A 19,100-nucleotide genomic window follows, 5' to 3' on the forward strand; every position below is an offset into this window, starting at 1 on the left:
TCCAGCTCTGTAGTACGAACTATGCTAAGAGCTCGGAAGCCTTCTTCTGCAAGAATATACCATCGTGTGTGGCATACGTTCTTCCAATGGTGTCGACCAAGAGGTTATGCACCTCGGGAGTTCCGTCTGTCTAGAGTGCTAGCCTTCCTACAGGCGGGACTAGACCATGGGCTTCGCCTTGCTTCTTTGAAGGTGCAGGTTTCTGCCCTGTCTGTCTGGTTCCATCGTAGGATTGCTACGATCCCTGATGTGCGCACCTTTATGCAAGGTGTTCTTTGAATCCAGCCGCCATTTGTTCCACCGGTGGCTACTTGGGATTTGGCGGTGGTCCTGAGGGCTCTCCAGGGACCACCGTTTGAACCACTGGGCTCAGTGAATCTTAAATGGCTGACAGCCAAAACAGTTTTCCTTCTGGCCATCGCTTCGGCCAGACGTGTTTCTGATTTAGGGGCTCTATCTTGTAGACCCCCTTTCTTGATTTTTTCATGGGAACAGGGCGGTGCTGCGCACTCGTCCTGATTTTCTTCCCAAAGTTGTTTCCCGGTTTCATATCAACGAGGAAATCGTTGTGCCGGCTTTTAACTCACCTGACCTTTCAGTGGGTGAGGCCACTTTGGACGTTGTGCGGGCCTTAAAGATTTATGTTGACCGCACTTCTTCGTTTCGGAAGTCGGACGCCTTGTTTGTCCTCTATGGCTTCCGTAAAAAGGGTTGGCCTGCTTCAAAGCAGACTTTGGCAGGTTGGATCCGTATGGCAATTTCAGAAGCTTATCTTCATGTAGGCCTGCCGGTTCCTTCCTCTGTGAGGGCTCATTCCACTAGGTCTGTGGGTCCTTCGTGGGCAGCTCAACGTGGTGCCTCTGCAGTCCAGATCTGCAAGGCTGCCACGTGGTCCTCTGTCCATAACATTGTGAGGTATTACGCGTTTGACACCTTTGCCTTTCAGGATGCTTCCTTCGAGCGGCGGATTCTCCTTTCAGCACAGGAGCGTCCCCACCCTTGAAGGATACTGCTTTGGGACATCCCCAAGGTATCCTGTGGATACCCTATGGACCCTGAAGTAGAAAATATGAGATATGGTAAGAACTTAACTTTGTTATCTCTATTTCTACGAAGTCCATAGGGTTCCACAGGACTCCCGTCCCCGTCGCAGATGGGCTTTGCTCTGGTCACTGGTTTTTCTGTCTCCCTCTGGTGAGAATGTGATTCTTGTGTGTGTCCAGATCTTTTTTTCTCTCTCTTCCTTCTCCTCCTCCGGCCTATGGCTTGGTACGGGGGCGGGGTATAGGAGGGGGACCCTAGTGCATCCTGGGAGGCTGAAAACTTAACTCTATGGTGCCCCATGCTTGACGTCATTACCTATACCCCCAAGGTATCCTGTGGAACCCTATGGACTTCGTAGAAATAGAGATAACAAAGGTAAGTTCTTACCATATCTCATATTTTAAGGTTAAAATGTCAGGACACTGTGCTGAATTCCTTGGACACCTACCCCCCCTAATGACTAATTAGGCATTTGGAAGTTTCCAAGTAGCTTAATTAGTCTAATAATTACATATCATCTTTTGGGGTAAAAAAAAAAAATTCCTCAAATTACCCCAAAATAAACTTTCTCGTTAGTTTAGGCACTCCAAATGTAATTACAGTAATTTTTAAGTTGAAAAGTAATTGTTTTTAGAATTTTTTTAACATTTTTTTTTTCAAGGTGCCGTCAAAGTACCCCAAAATCACCCCCTTTCCTATTTTTTTTTTTTATTTTATTTGCATTTTTCATTTAATTAGTTTGAAATTTAAACGGAAAAGGTTTTTTCTTTTTTATTTTCTTGCATTTAAAAAAAAACACATCAGCCATTTGACACCATTAAAAACCTACAGTACCTTTCTAATGCCCACAAACGGCCTTCTATACGGTCCTGCTAGCTAAATTATCCATTTTGGGTTGTCCAGGATGGTCTCCCCACATTTTCATGCATTTCTCGCAAATCTCATTTAGCAGTCAATTCGCACCCCTCCGCTGAGAGTAGTGCGAATAGGCATTTTTAATTGGATTGGAGAATTCTCGGGAGCTCGCTTCGCTGCCAAGTGTGCGAGTTTCAAGAAACAAACTCGCCAATCACACCTAATTGGATTTAGCCCTTTGTCTCAGTGTGATGCACCAGGAGACTGCTGATTAATTTTGCCATGCGACACTTGTATATCTGTGTGCACCTGAGTCTGTATACAAAGCAAAACGGAATTTGGCATGTACAAAAGCTGCGGCATCGTAGCAGTTCGTATACAGATTCAAACTCGCTCACAGATATAAAAGTGTCTCCTATCAGTTGATTCAGCATGCATTTTTGCCCTAAAAAGACGCTCTGCGCCAGCAGAGTCGCACAGGACCTGACTTGCGGAGAGGGGCTGTTTGCCGCGACTGTAGTAAGAATCTATGAGGATGCATCTGTGTGACACTGCTTTTCTGTCACTTGGCTGTGTAATAAAATGTCCGGTACCTCCTCTTTGCAGGAACTGATGACATAGTAGGTCCAGATGGAATGGAGAAATTCTGTGAAGATATTGGCGTGGAACCAGAAAATGTAAGTTTTTGGCCTTTTAAAGCGAACTTGCAATCAAGTAGTTGGTCCCTTCATGGTGTTTACTATAAATACATAATTTCTGTTGATGGTTTTCAATATTTTCTGTGATCTTTTACATTCTTTTTGCATTATTTTGTATGTCTGTGATTTTTATTTTTATGTGTTCTGGAATTAATCCAGCTCTTGGCCCATGCTTAGAAAAGCCATATCTTGTTCAGTGTCTCCTCCTCCTTGGAATTACAACAAATTAGATGTATTTTGGTATCATTTTCTCTCCTCTACTGGGTGAGTGGTCATGACGACTCTCCCACTCTAAAGACTAGTTTCCTGGATGAAGTCTGAAATTCAGGATTCCTTTATATCTTTATCTCATCCAGTCACTCTTGAGTCCATCCCTTCTCACCTCTAGGTTCAAAAGACATGGGGAAGTGGCAGATGCTTCCTTAGGAGCTACATTAGAGGAATTGCCGCTGCTGCTTAGTTTGCAAACGAGCCTGTTTCACCCTATTAAGGACACAATTGTATCGCACATCTAGAAGCTGTGGGTACATTTGCTTGTTTTTCTCTGGGGACTGTTTATTTGTCTGTATTACACAAGTGAGCTGTGCCTCTAGTCTTTCAAAAGTAAGTTTGTTTCCTGGTGCAACTTCGCCATCTAGTGATGAAATTGGGAACCTTTGTGTGCTTAGAAGTGATATATGCCACTATATTCTTTTTTTCATATTAAGCTGCTAGTTCTCTGAACATGCCGACGTAAATGCAATTATCCCCATCAAGGAGCCTACGTTTTTGAATTGGGTGTTGCTGCACTTATATTCACCTGTCTATTTTCGCTGAGCCTAAGTTTACTTCTATTATACTGTGAACCGCTCTACAATACGAAATATGTAGGTTCTCAAGAAATTACTCAACATTTCCTTCACCAAGGTAAATCAACTCCCATCGCCATCTCTCCCCACCCCCCCATCCTCACACACACACACCTGTTCCTCATGGATCAAGTCTATACTCCAGATACTTAGAGGAAGATTCACAATCTCCAGGCCCTCATTGTGGATCTCCAAGGATTCCTTCACTAAAGCCTTTCAAAAGGCTATTGGCGATCTTAAAGTTGAGATGGCAGACTTGACTTCTTGCACCACTTCACTAGAATCTCATGTGGAGAAGGTGCAAGAGGTTCACGAGAGCTTGATTAACAGTTTCTCATATAGCGCAACATGTTCTGTTGCGCTTTACAATTGGAAACCTTAATAGAGCAAAACCTGGTAGGTTAGAGGGCCCTGCTCGCAAGCTTACATTCTATAGGGAAATTGGCATTGATACACAAGGATAGGTGCTACATATTGCATATTGGTCCAGCCAGATTGCAGAGGTTCTTGGTGAGCTGTATGATGCAGTCACACAGGAGTGTTGGCCAAAGGTTAGGAGGATGTGAAAGTGAAGAAAGAAAATGTGTGAGGTGATGTGTGGACTGTGAGATGATGTAATTTAATATGAAAGATATGAAGGTTATGTGGGTGGTTCTGGAATCTGACAAGCTTGTCTGAAGTGGTGAGTTTTCAGGGAACACTTGAAGGTTTGGAGATTAGAGAAAAGTCTTATTGTGCGCGGGATGGCATTCCACAGAGTCGGTGCAGCCCGAAAAAAAGTCCTGTAACCGTGAATGGGAGCTTATAATGCGTGTGGATGAAACACACAGATCTTGTGCACGTGATATGGACAACTTTTACAGCGAGTTGGATTTCCTGAGGGACAAGAATGAAGACTTAAAAAACCGTGAGAGACTCAACAACTTCCGCATCCGTAGTCCCAGAGTCCGTTACTCCTAGTGAACTGGAACCTTATTGCCTCCGACTATTTGCTCATCTACTACCTGCAGTGCAGGCTTCAACTTTTCTTATTGGAAGGGCCCACAGAGCTCTACTCCCTAAGCCGAAGGATACTGAGCCCCCTCGGGCTCCTGTCCTCTGCATATAATACAAAGCCGCTGATGTCATCCTTTCGGTCCTTTCGCCCTCAAGGCAAAGCCAAAGGTCAGTCCTTTCCACGGCAACAGATATCAGCCTCCAAGCCTAGGGCCAAACAAACCAGGACTACTATACTATACTATACTATTATCCTAGCTATGGAGTCTGGAGATTTTATGGTATCCCTAGACATTCAGGATACTTACATACATGTACCTATAGCGCCTTCTCATCAACAATATCTCCGGTTTGCTACACTGCAGCAACATTACCAATTCCAAGCTCTGCCGTTTGGCCTCTCAATGGCCCCTTGGGTCTTTACTAAGATCATGGCAATTATGGCGTTCTCTCCATCATCAAGGGACGACTGCTGCCGTACTTGGACGATCTCTTGCTGTTGGCAAGCTCCCCAGAAACTCTTCAGTCATCTTAAGGTAACCATTGCCATCTACAAATGCACCATTGGCTGATCAACTGAAAAAAGTCTTTCTTGACACCCTCTCAAAGGATGGTACATTTGGGAGCCCTCCTGGACTCTTGAGTTCAGAGAATCTTCCTAACGGTGGACAAGATTTCAGTACTACAGCACAGATTTCGCAGACTGCTTCACAGTCTGTCGATTCACTCTGCAATGCAGACCTTGGGATCAATGGTGGAGTTTGCCCTGTTTCCCTCCAGGTCCCTCCAACACCTGATCCTCTCCAGGTGGAACAGGCTACCCCATCTGCTCAAATCCCAGACCATTAGTCTCCCCCCAGATGTTCGCCTGTCCCTAGCCTGGTGGCTCCAGACTTCCCATTTGAACCAGGGTCGTCCCTTTTGGATCCTGGACTGGGCTCTCCTCACCACGGACGCAAGTCTCCGAGGGTGGGGCGCAATAATCGGCCAGCATTCCTTCCAGGGCTGATGGTCCCCAGTCAAGGCAGTGTTGCCAATCAACATCCTGGAAAATCGAGCCATCTACAGACCTCTCACTCTGGCTCAGAATATTCTGAGAAACAGGCCAGTACAAGTACAGTCCGACAATGCCACGGCTGTGGCCTACCTCAATCGCCAAGGGGGCACTTGAAGTCCGTCAGTAATGACAGAAGTGTTCTGCATTCTCACCTGGGCTGAACGCAATCTCCCAGCCATCTCCGCAGTGTTCATCCCGGGGACTCTTAATTGGGAGGCGGATTTCCTCAGCCGTCACGACGTGCATGCAGGAGAATGGTCTCTACATCCAGAAGTCTTCAGGCTTCTAGTGGACAAATGGAGTCTTCCAGATGTGGATCTCATGGCCTCCAGACACAACAACAAACTTCCAATTTATGGAGCCAGAACAAAGGACCCCACGCAGCCTTCATAGACTCATTGTTGGTGAAATGGAACTTCCATTTTGCATATCTCTTCCCTCCAATATCCCTGCTTCCTTGAGTGCTTTGAAAGTTCAGACAGGAGGGAGGCACAGTCATGTAAACCGCTCCGGCCTGGCCCACACAGCACTGGTACTCCGATCTTCAAAGGCTCTCCATAGACGTTCCTCTTCAGCTTCCTCTACGAATAGACCTGTTGTCTCAGGGTACATGTCTACATCGGGACCTAGCCCATCTGTCTTTAACGGCTTGGCTCTTGAGACATCCCTCCTAGCAGCTAATGGTTTTTCCAGCTCTGTGGTCCAGACCACGCTAAAAGCACGTAAACCAGCCTCAGCCAAGATTTACCACAGAATATGGCATACATATTTCCAATGGTGTGCTCCAAGAAACTATGATCTCAGGTATTTAAGGTTTCTAGAATTCTTGACTTTCCTCAAGCTGGATTGGATCCAGACCTCCGCCTAGCATCTCTGAAAGTGCAGGTCTCTGCTTTGTCTATCTGGTTTCAGCGCAGAATTGCTCCTATACCAGATGTTCACACCTTCATGCAGGGTGTTCTACGAATACAACCTTCCTTTGTCCTTCCTGTGGATCTATGGGATTTGTCAGCGGTGCTCCAAGCACTTCAGAAACCTGTTTTCGAACCCCTAAAATCAATAGATGTCAAATGGCTCACTGCGCAGACTGTTTATTCTGGCTATAGCAACTGCCCGAAGGGTATCTAATTTAGGGGCGCTTTCATGTCGCTCCCCTTTTTTGATATTTCATCAGGACAGGGCTGTTCTTCAAACACGCCCAGGCTTCCTTCCCAAGGTGGCTTATTGCTTCCATCTGAATGAGGAAATTGTGGTTCCGGCCTTTAATTCACCAGACCTCTCGGCAGGTGAGGCCTCTTTGGATGTGGTCCGTGCTCTAAAGATCAACGTGGACCGTACTACTTCCATCCATAAATCGGACTCCTTCTTTGTCCTATATGGATTCCACAAGTCAAGGCAGCTAACAAAGACTCTGGCCAGATGGATTTGCATGACTATCAAACAGGCTTACACGCAGACGGGCCTTCCTGTGCCGACTACAGTCTCTGATCATTCTATTTGCTCTGTGGATCCCTCGTGGGTAGCCCGGCGTGGTGCCTCAACTGAACAACTATGCAAGGCAGCCACCTGGTCTTCTGTCCACCTCTTTCTTAGGTTTTATGCATTTAATACATTTGCCTCTCAGGATGCTTCCTTCGGGCGTAGGGTTCTCCTATCGGCTCAGGACCGTTCCTGCCCTTGAACAACTGCTTTTCGACATAACCAATATCTCCCTGTGGAGCCCTATGGACCCTGAAGAAGAAAAGGAGAGTTAGCGTTAACCAAGGTAAGTTTTACCATTTCTTTGAATTCCATAGGGTCCTCCCTTTGGACCCTATGGACTTCGAAGAAAGAGAGTTAACCAAGGTAAGTGTTTTTTTTTTTTCTACCACAACACTCCTTTTTTCCCTTCCTCACCTTATTGACACCCCCCACCCTTACCACTATGTATTTCTTCTTTCATTAGGAGAATCTGTTTCCCACCTACCCACTGGAGGTTTAACTCTACCTACAACTCCACTATGCCTTTTAAACTGCTTTTCTATTCATGGTACGGGGCTTAGAAACGTACTCCTCTCTTTCACTCACTGAAACGCCTATGTGGCAACTGTATTTCTGCACTAGACCCATTTTAAACCATATAGGCTCTACCTTAATGTTGTATTATTCTAATAATGTGTCTAAAGGAAATAGTGTAGCCATACACCCAGTTTGTATACCCCCTTCCACTCACTTTACATAGTACTTCTGAGTACTTTATGGGTAATGATTGTGCAGAGATCTAATTATTTCCACGGTATTCATGGATGGCTAGAATGGAAAATGATTAATTGGATTTTCAGGTTCTGGTAGATTGACCATGACACAATCACTAGTGCTAGTAAAACTTTAGTCACTCAAGTTAGATCCCTGGCAAAAATTACTTTTTAACTAAATTGCTTTGATAACTACCAAATGAGATACAAAAAAAACACCAAAACTGGAGTTCATTTGTACTTTTGTGTATTAAGCAGGTGAACCTGTTGTAACCAATCGTATGCAAGGTAATGTGTATCAAACTTTCATGTAGCTTGTTTGTATAAACTGCAATACAGTATATAACAATTAATTGTTTAAAGGGCCTGTTAGGCTTCTTTCCGTAATCATTGTTCCCTTGTTCCCCCACAGGTGGTTATGCTTGTTCTAGCCTGGAAATTGGATGCACAGAATATGGGTTACTTTACATTACAAGAGTGGCTAAAAGGAATGACCTCCCTACAGTAAGTGTTTATTATACATGATATGTTGGCATGCTATACTTTTATATATTGTCTGCTAAGTGCCTTGCAAAGTGACCGTCCTGCCTTCAATACCTTTACTTCTATCATGAAGTGTGAAGCAGTTTCAGAACTAGTCTCTTGCGGTAATGCCAAATGATCGAAAACATTGGGTGGTAGTACATAATGTCTCTATTAATGATGTGTCCATATACCCCTATCCTCAAATCGCGCCAAATACCTGTTTTTTTTGCGCCATAGACTTGGCTCCTTAGCCATGGCAAACACTAATCCCAAGTACTTGCTCTATAAGCAAACTATGATGCAAAATTGAGGAAAAAAGTAGCAAGAAAAATGACACAATCCAGGTTAAACAGGCAAAAGACAGGTCTGATACGAGTCATGGATCATTATGTTTAATCTGCAACTTTATATCAAAACATTTGTGACAAAAAAAACTAACACTAAGTACCTAGTACACTATTTGCGAATTAGGCTGCAAAGGTCGGGAAAAGGAATGCACCACAGGAAGTGCGCCAAGCGTCTCGCGCAACATGGCACAAAAGTGTTAGAGTACACATCTCCCCTCATTTGTAATATTGTAGCGGTGGTTCATATGCTGTCTGTTCATTACTGCTGAGCCAAGCCTGTAATACATAACAGTTCCGTTATGTCTGTCCGTATATTGAGCTATAGATAAAGGTCTGTACACAAAAAAATTACCATTTACTTTAACCTTTAGGTGACAAAATTGCATTCACCGTTCCTCAGGTATACCGGACATATGAAAAGTAAATATCCTCCTTGCTGAATCTGTTCCCCTTACAGGTTATGAGACTTGTGCGCATACTACAGGAAAAGCCTTCTCATGGTGTAAAGCAGCAACTAGGGGGTACATTTACTAAAGTGAGAGTTTTTAGAAGTGAGTTTTAAAAGTGATGTTGCCCACAGCAACCAATCAGATTCTACTTAACATTTAACTAGCACCTTCTAGAAGATAATAGCTAGAATCTGGTTGCTATGGGCAACATCACTTTTAAAACTCACTTCTAAAAACTCACTTTAGTAAATTTACCCCTAGGTCTTTACACGTATAGTCAACACACGCTAGCATAATAAATAAAATAGAAGTATGGGATCTGTTATCCCCATTAGTTTTTAAAAGCAGAAATATAAAATAATAGAATTTTTTGCTGGTTTGTGGTAGTAATATCATACTCTGACATGGTCACCCAGAATTCCCTCCTACCGTCAGTGTGAGGAAAGCTGCTTAAACCTTTAATGTCGGGAGCCATCTGGAATAATATAGGGGAAATGTTTATACGAGAATATTTTAAGCATGGTGTCTCAAATTATGGAAAACAAATAACATCCTTAGAGCCCCAGGCATTCTGGGTGATGTATACCATTCACGAGGTACTTAGTAATGTTAGTTTCCAGGCTTCCGCTTGTGGAGAGAACCCTGCAGATGGCAGGTAGGTGTGATGCTGCAGCCAGATCATTTGGTTATGGCCGAGTTTAGTATAGTTTTCTTTTTGTTTTGCTATGGACAGCAAGTGATCCACTATCCTGGGTGCATTTTAATTTTATCTTTAATTAAGGAGTTGGTAGTTCAGTTTCAGCAGTTTTTCTGGTGATTTCTTGGTCAGCTTTGTTAAACCAACCCTATGTGTACTTTGTTAGGCTGGGCTAAGTAGCTGAGTATAGAACCTATTGCATATCCATTTTGTTTTCCATTTATACCATTTGATGCAGCAATTCCGATTTCACACCTTATGCGTTCTTTTTCAGATGTGATGCCACTGAGAAAGTTAGAAACACTTTGGACTATTTGAGGTCTTTATTAAATGAGCCAACCAATTTTAAACTTATATATAGATACGCTTTTGATTTTGCACGGGTAAGTAAAATTGGTATAATAACTAAATATATTATATTTATTTATCCATGAGTAGCATTACTTTATAATGTCCCGGAGTTGTGGCCCTTTAAATCACTAGTAGTTTTATTCCCCCTAGGCTGTTGATTGATTACAGTTTTCCAATTGGTGTGCATTACTGACACATGATGTAATGAGCTGTATGGACCACCCCTATTCTTAGTATGCACCGTCATAGCACAATCCCCCACACCCTCCTTCCTCTGTCCACCGAGGAGATTTCCGACTGACTGGCTCTGATTCAGTGATCACCATGAAAATACTTAAGAGGGATTAAACCAAATGCTTCAATTTGAGAGACCCTACTTTGCAGTGGCAGCCAATTAGTATCTCATACTAATTCTAAAAGGAAGACTAAAGGCATTCCTGGTAAAAGTACTCTGCTTAATATTATAAAGCTACAAAATTTGCTGTCTAAAAGTCTGTGAGAGTGCAGCTTAGGGGCAGAGGCAGTTTCTTTAGCACTTGCATTCTGTTCTTCTGGGTAAAGTGCCCAGAACTATTCAATTAGAGACCAGTGCGCAGCCCCAGGGCAGCAGTTAATGTTTATTTCTGCTCACATCAGAGAGTACGAGCAGTAATAAGTGAGAGCATCTGCCTTGGGGCTGCTCATAGGTTAATCATAGGTCTCTAATTGAATCGCTCCGGGCACTTAACCCGGGAGAAGAGACTGCACAACACAACTCGTGTAATGCTGGCCATACACGCTACAATTATCGGGGCGATCCGCCTGATATCGGCGGATCGCCCCGATAATTGTAGCGTGTGTGCGGGCGACCGAGGATTAAATATTCCTCGGTCGGGCATGCTGGATTGTCCAGCATGCTCGTCCGATGCGATATTTACCCGGTAACCGTCGGCCGCATCGGGCAGTGTATGCCCAGCGCGGCCGACAGACAGACATTTCCTGTGTTCCTTCCTACGGAAGGAACAGGGAAATGTCTTCTCCCCCGGGGGCGGAGCGCGGATGTTGGGCTATACACTGAGATTTCTCTCAGTGTATGCCGCGGACATCTGCAGCTGGCAGCCGGCCAGATAAAATGTCTGTCGGTCTGACAGACATTTTATCTTGCCGTGTATGCCCAGCATAAGTAATTGAATTTGCCCTACAGTCTTAAATGGGTTACATTTTTTATTTATTTATTTTGAAATCCGTTAGTTTAGATTCCGTCTGTGTTAGAGGTCACCCACAGCCAGATTTTGGCCTCTCAGGCTGCCATCCCAGTCTATTCTGGTGTTCAACATTTTACATCTGTCGTTTTCTGGCAAAATCTTTCTACTGTTAGGGCTGATGTTTTTACATGAGATTCTGGTCATAGACTCGTTGTTCAATACTGGGCTTTCTATTCACACCTCAAATTTGATGGTAGTATTGTATACACTTTTTTTTTTTTTAAGGAAAATATGCCTAGTTCTAGGAGCCTTATTAACACACTGCTCTTAAGTTAAACATAAAACTTATTTATGGGGAGATCATTGCAATATTTCCTTCCACTCGTCACACAGTTTTTTTTTTTTTTTTTATTGTCAACAATCTGTTTAGGATTATGGGGCTGATTCTGTGTTGGGAGTAAAGCAAAAATAACAAGAAACTTTGCACCTGGACAAACCATGTTGCACTGGAAGAGGGTACGAATACTTTTATTTTTATTGTGCATGGTAAATGCTGGGCAGCTTGGTTTTTACACCATACATAGCTACTCTGAGAAACATATCATTTTGGCCCCACTCCCTCTTGATTGACCTGCGATTTGCGGAATTAGATCTAAACTGGGCGTAGCCTAATGACACGAAGCACCACACCACCAGTTATCTGCATCTCTCCTCTGGACATCTCCTGGAGGAGAGAATGCAGAAGTTGAATGTTGTACACTGCAATCACTCACTGGTTTTATCAAGGTACAAAGTTACTTGCTCTTTTTTTTTTGCTTTGCTCCCATCTCAGAATCCGCTTTATAATGTGTCACATCCACAGTACATTTTGGCATTAGTTGAGATCCGTAGCAATAGCTGCAAAATGTTTCCTCCTTGCTTTTATTGTAAGTTTTCTGTGGCTTTTTAATGTTGCTTTGTGCTTTACACTCCACTAGGAAAAAGATCAGCGGAGCCTAGATATGAATACAGCTAAGTGCATGTTAGGACTCTTATTAGGAAAAGCATGGCCCTTATTTCCAGTTTTCCATCAGTTTCTAGAGGTACAGTATGACGATATGCTATTTTGTTTTCTTTTTTTTTTTTTTTCTCCCCATAGTGGTTATGTACTGGTAAATTATTGGCAATTAGCTAAGTACATTTTATATTATATGACTTTTTGAGGTGAGACAATAGATATAGGGCCTGATTCAGACCCACTCGCGAGCGGCTGTATGCTCGCAAGTGGGTCGATGGTGTGCACTGCGCATGCGCACGACGGAGGGAGCTCCGTCGTGCGCATGCGCGAGACGCGACGAGCGAAGGACTTTCCTTCGCTCGTTGTGTCTGATCAAAGGGGGCGTGCTGTCGATGTTGATTGACAGCACGCCCACTTTGGTGGGCGTGCCGGGGGCGTGCCTGCCAGACGGAGGCGTTCCCTAGGGAACGCCTACCGTCAGAAGCCGGCCCCACTGACATCACTAGTGATGTCAGTGGGAGTGATTTTGGCTCTGATAAGAGCCAAAATCACTCCTGGCCTTGCGGTTGAGAAACTCAACCGCAGGCTTCTGCTCGCACTGGCGATGGTCAAGACCATCGCGACCATCATCCTGCACGCTCGTATAGGCTGTGGGTGGTGACCCACAGCTATACGAGCGTCCAGGAGGACGCTCCATATTTATGGAGGTGGGCCCTGATTCAGAGCGAGCGCTCTGGTCAGAGAGTCCGGCTCTGAATCAGGGCCATAGTCTTTGGACAAATGAAAGCTTAAAAAATGTCTTTCAGAAAATGAAAGGCTAAAAATGAGGTGTATAGCTGTGGCAATATAGCATTACACTCACATAGCCTTGTGCATTTAGTATTTGCAGAACTACTGCCCATGTAGCTGAGCCTTCTATTAGACTAATGTAGACTACACTCTGCAGCGACTGTGCATACACACTTACCGGAATGGCCGGCCGATATGTCTGACCAGAGGAAGTCGTGTTTTTGTCATTTTCACTGCTTCTTTTGGCCAGCTTAACGGTCGGTCGTGTGTACACACCGGCGGAAGCGCATGATATGTCTGCAAGATATGTCACATTTGCTGCGCTGCACGGCGGATGCAATATATTTGTGAACGGAGTCTTTCACAGCTATATCGTGTGTACACACCCACCGATGCACTGAATGATATATGATTTGTTTGCTGTATGAACAATATATCTTACAGCCTGTACCCAGCATAAGGGATCTCTCTAGAATCCAGATGTTGGCTAAATGAACAAGTGCTCTCACCAATTCTGTACCTTGGATAGCATTCAGATTGTGAAGTGCGCGCTCAGTGTAGCAGAGGATGCTTAGGTACTTGAGTAGTCAAATTCTGCTGAGAAGGTAAAAAGAGGGTGTGGTTATGCAAACATGAATGTGATGTTACATAACATTATTACAATTAGTACATGTGTGCTGTCCTTATTAGGCTGGACCTGTCACATACATATAAGGGTTATCTATTTTGTGACTTAAACTAATTTTCTTCAGAGCATAGCCTGTTCATTCTCTAGGAACCAGCCCCTTTATAGATGTCTGGTGTGGCTTACTTCATGAAATGCCTGTTAAGTTACGGGTTATTAGCAAATATTGTCCAACTGCAGAGTGGATACCTCCACAGTATATAGATTATGAATTCACTTTGACCACCGACTTCCTGGTAATCTTCCTGTATAACCAGTGTCCAGATATAGGGAACTCAAGTAATGCAAACATTTTCAGCTAGTGTAGTAGTAGTATGGGTGCCTATTACACTTGTCCTGACCCCAATATTATTCTTGTATAAGTCCCTGTACTATAGAAAGCTTTTGGGACACCTTGACTGAAAAGTTCTGATTCTATCACCATAAATGGATAGTCTTCTATGCTAATGTATCAAGGACTTTGGCTATCATTGGTCTTGGCTTGGACCTGCCTTCATCTATCTCCTTCTCAATGTGCCCTTTCATTTTGCTGATCAAATGCCTTAATTAAAGTGGTACATAGACAATGCAATAGGGGTCGTTAACACTTTTCGGTATTCCTATAAAACAAATTAGCTTTGATTTATGTCTGTTCCAAGGGCCTGATTCAGAGATGTCCCCTCTCCCGATGGTTATCACACATCTCCGATTGTTGGAGGACTGCGCATGCGCAGGATGTGTACTGTACATGTGCATCCCTCTATCTGCGAGTCTGCTCTTGGTGTCTACCAGCCAAGCCTGATTGATGGGTTGCAGCGTTTGGGAAGCAAAGCGGGGACGTTCCTGACCACCGTTCCCGGAAACGGGCATGTCGACCCACCGTTTTCCAGTAGGGACTAGGCCAGGGTCTGCGGAATTGACTAGGCACCTGCCAGGCTGAGGTATGCTTCAGTTTACGCAGCCTGGTGAAAGGGGCACCCGGTCACGATGGTGGTCCAGGACAGCGTCTACTCTACAGATTCTGATCTCTCAGATGCAGCATGGAGGTGTCTATTTCCTCCAGACACCACCTGCTGCATATTTACAGTACATTTTGTTGGATGGCGGCTGTGCAATACTGTCCATCTCTGAATCGGGCCCCAAGTCCACTTTATCAGTCAACACCTGTTAAAGCTTTATCTAGGCTTTCATTGTGTTCTTTAATAACCAGGCAAAATCGCTGATTTGTTCCATCAAAATAATTATTGAAACTTTTTATTTAATCTTGGTCAATAAACTGAATTTGCTCTTTTTCTAAGTAATGAATTTAAGATTTACCTAATTAATTATTTAAATTCTAATAGAGCGTTTCTGTACCTTCTACAGTATAGGTAAGAAAAATGCAAGCACTTGTATTGTAGTTTTGTCGACGTTCAAAATGGTCTGAATGTCGACAGGCACAATATTGAAGGTCCATATGGGATGTAGTCAGGAAGCCAGTGGTCGAAATGCCGACCGACGGCTTCCCGACAGTGAAATCCCGGTATGGGACTAATGATAGGCGTCTAAATACAGACGCCTATCATTAGCCCCACTACTTTCCTCTGTCGGGATCTTCATGTGCCAGCCTTCCAGCTTCGGTATTTCATCCGCCGGGCTTAGGTCCGGTGGTAATTCATACCGATTTCGTCCATATTAGTGTAATATTTTAGTGCTCAAGTACACTAACCACGTTTTGCTGACTGTCAACATTTCACATGTCAACTTAACGACCATATTAACATTTTGTGCCACATCTGTATTGCAAGAAAAATTGTACACAGCAAGATATTAGAAACAGTGTAATAATGTCAGTAGTAATGCACTTAATAAATCCATTAGGTCAGTGAGTGTGTTGTTATCCTATGTGTTATGCATTGAAACGTGCAGTAAGTAGTGCATATTAGCCCTGAGGAGGAGATGGACCCACACAAATAATGCTAGGGCAGGGCATAAGGAGTGGGGGTGCTCTTAGAACAGATGTTTGTAGAAAGATTTGGGGGTCTATGTGCTAAGCCTTGGAGAGCGATAAGGTGGATAAAGATAATGTACCAACCAATCAGTTCCTAACTTTTACTTTACAGGCTGTGTTTAAAATAAAAAAAATGACAGGAGCTGATTGGTTGGTACTTTGCCCATCCATTTTATCTCTCTCCTAGGCTTAGTACATAGACCCCCTTGGTTTGTTGAGAATGCTGCTGGCTGTATAAAGAGGAGCTGAAGCCACATGAATGATGCTAGCTTCGTCTGCTTTCATGCATGTCTTTTAGTGTGTAATTTGCTGAATTTATATGTCCACTGTTGTATATGAATGCAGGAATCCAGATATATTTGCTGAAATCACATTGATTTATTTATTAATAGATTAATATTGAATATGAATGAACTTCTAAAATTACGTCCTGCCAGTAGTAGAAGTGACATATTTCCCCCATTATGCAACTACTGACTAATTGATAAATGTTTATTTTCAGCAATCAAAATACAAAGTTATTAACAAGGACCAATGGTGCAATGTTCTTGAATTCAGTCGCACAATTAACCTTGACCTCAGCAATTATGACGAGGACGGCGCCTGTGAGTACATGAATCCTTACAAATAATAATAGATGTACTTCATCCTCCATGATAGCTGAATATTCTGTTCTTTGTCTTCCACAGGGCCAGTATTGTTGGATGAGTTTGTTGAATGGTATAAAGAAAAGCAGATGCCATAGCACATTCACTATGCATTGCAGCTGAAGAGTCATTGTTATCACACTCGCGTCAGCCATTAGCCATAAATTGCTGTCTGTATCAAAATGCATGTTGCTTTTTTTTGCACAGTAGACCCCTCCGGCCGGGTCCCCAGCGTGCTAGCTGTCCGACAGGCCCGCCCTTATGTGTAGCATTGTCCTCTTTACAGGCTGCTTTGCATTGCATATTTACACTACAGATTGGTGAATTTGCCAATGTTCTCACTGTGATACTGTGTATATTGCTGTTATTATTATTTTTGTATATGCTTGTACATAAATGCTTCTCTTATAGATCTTATGCTGAAATGTAATGTAAAAATGACCCTCTGCCATATTTCTAGTCCCCTAGTCTTTTTGAGGAACAAAACTGAAACATAACCTCTGACCTTAGTTAGGAGAAATTCATGTTAGTATTTTTTAACATCTCGAAGTCACAAAAGTACCTAATCAGAAGTAAATTCATGATGACACTATGTATACTTTTTCTTGTGGCACAAAGTGACACTCAATCTGTAGACCTTTAGTCAGTGATTGTTGTGTTTTGAAAGGATCTTGTTAAAGTGCACGTTACTTACAAACAATGGAGGCAGATATGTTATGGGCTGACCAAATCTTTCAGCCTATCAAACCATTAGGAACTGAGGCATGAGCCATAAACTGAATCTTTATGGAAAAAATCCACAAGAATACAGTGGTAAGCAACCATAATATTATTATTAAATTCCTAAATTGGTTAATGCAGAATACAAAATGGCTGCCTGCACTGTTGAGGCAACAGGTGCTCGTTAGAATACTGCTCTGCCAGGTAGGCCAATACATAACATTTTTCCCCATTTAGCGAGCCTCTCAGGTTGTACAATGGTTTAATAAAAGTGCATTTTAAGGTGATCTTGATAATATGTGAGTGAAATGAGTGTCTGGGGTTTTTTGCTGCCTAGTTATGTGGATGCATGTAAACTAGTTCATTTTAATGTTCTCGTACAGTTATTGATGTGCATGGATTGGCATTAAAACATACTTGTCTCTTACACATATTGGAGGCAGCCATTTTGTTGGCTGAACCAATATATACTAACATGAATTACAGTAATATCACTAAAGCATGGTTCAGCCTACAAACTAGTGACTTCCATTACATGTAGATAATACATGCAGTTTAGGTGCCATTTTGAAATGTTACTGTGCAGACTGGCTCCATTCTGTTGAATTGTATGTTGTGTAGTACAGTAAATGTATTACAAAGGCAACCAGAGCTGCACCAGACACTTTAATAGATAATAACTCTCTTGTTTGCACAACCTTCAAACATGCTCAGCATAACTACCAGATAAGGTAACTTCTCCTGTCTTCCATGCTTTTGCTCAGTAATTTTGTGATCTCTATTGTGTATCTAGCTGTACATTTGTAGCCTTAAACCTGAGTTCCTGTTACAATGATTGTAAGTACTGGTCTGTAAATGTCTGATCTGTTGAGTTCTTGTTAGTTTATTTTAAGAAGTGCTATGTATTTTGCATAGTTTAACACTTCACGTTAAGCACATTCAGCCCTCTTGTTGTGGCTGAGCTACCATCCCTGTTGCTTCCCAAGCTAAAGCAATAATAATTATTATTGGATGAAGTAGTGTAAAATAAGAGCAATGGTTATTAAAATAAGATTTAATATTATTGTTCTTCTTTGTTCTGTACCTAATTAAGAAAAAATTAGGTACCCTGTCCCCTAAAATATATTGGTCTCCTACAAAGGAAGACAGCCATTCTGTGTGCTAGATGCCTTAGGGATGTCACTGAATTTTAGTGAATTAATGGGCTGTAATCTCACGAATGTTGCATTAGGCCACAAAATGGCTGCCTGCACTGTTAGTAGGTGACAGGTACACTTTATACACTACATTTGATACATACTAGGTTGATGTGTTTTCCTAGTGTATGTATATGGATTTCACGCGTACATTAACAATGTTTAGCGATATTCCTAGTTTTTAGCCTTACTGTCTGTTTAAAAAAAAGCTGAGCTAATTGAAATGTGATAATACATTGATGAATTGCTTTGGGTCTGTGGTTCCTCTCCCACCAGCATTTTGGTTCATTTTGACAATTAAGTCTGTAAATATCAGGTCTTCTGTATTTTTGCATTGTGTTCCAGCAATGCAGTATTAAAATGTTATCAGCCTAGATAAATGTAATGATATCAACATTAGCAACTTTTTGAATCCAGAGCAGTTTTCTTCCTGCATTATAACAGAACGAACCCCAGCCTGTTCTATTTGTTCATTAGAAGACAGTCTCATTTTCTCCCACAAAGTAGTTGAGCCAGTGGAATAAATCTCACTATTGCGCAGGTTTACCAAGGGGAGGGGAGAGGGGGGTGGGTGCTCTGGTGGACTGGAATAAGATAGGGGGCACTATTGAATTTGTAGATAATGGTGTGGACTGTGTCTTGAGCTGGCATATAATATGGGCAATCTCTGGTCTTGTATAAACACTACAAACCAGAGAATGCCCATGACAGTATAGTGGAGGTACTCTAAAAAATGTGTATATAATGCTAAGGGCTGGCATATAATGGGCACTCTGGGCATGTATATAGTTGTACAATTGCTGGCATGTGGG

At 42.7% G+C, this 19,100-nt stretch overlaps 1 protein-coding gene across 3 annotated transcripts in view; it reads left to right on the top strand.

Annotated features, from left to right (window-relative positions):
- DCUN1D4 (defective in cullin neddylation 1 domain containing 4) overlaps positions 1–18,784 on the top strand; it is a 48,324-nt gene extending 29,540 nt beyond the window's left edge. For 2 of the 3 annotated variants that reach the window (XM_088475255.1, XM_088475257.1), the window contains exons 6-11: positions 2,506–2,576; positions 8,145–8,236; positions 10,025–10,133; positions 12,263–12,367; positions 16,228–16,330; positions 16,415–18,779. In XM_088475255.1, coding sequence (XP_088331381.1) covers positions 2,506–2,576; positions 8,145–8,236; positions 10,025–10,133; positions 12,263–12,367; positions 16,228–16,330; positions 16,415–16,470 — 536 coding nt within the window. In that variant the 3' untranslated portion in view covers positions 16,471–18,779. Of the gene's footprint in view, positions 1–2,505; positions 2,577–8,144; positions 8,237–10,024; positions 10,134–12,262; positions 12,368–16,227; positions 16,331–16,414 lie in introns of all 3 variants that reach the window. The other variant, XM_088475256.1, reaches the window with a different exon arrangement.
- The last annotated feature ends 316 nt before the right edge of the window (positions 18,785–19,100 follow it).

Source organism: Taudactylus pleione, unplaced genomic scaffold (assembly GCF_031769625.1).
Source record: "Taudactylus pleione unplaced genomic scaffold, aTauple2 ptg000169l, whole genome shotgun sequence".
NCBI classification, from domain to species: Eukaryota; Metazoa; Chordata; class Amphibia; order Anura; family Myobatrachidae; genus Taudactylus; species Taudactylus pleione.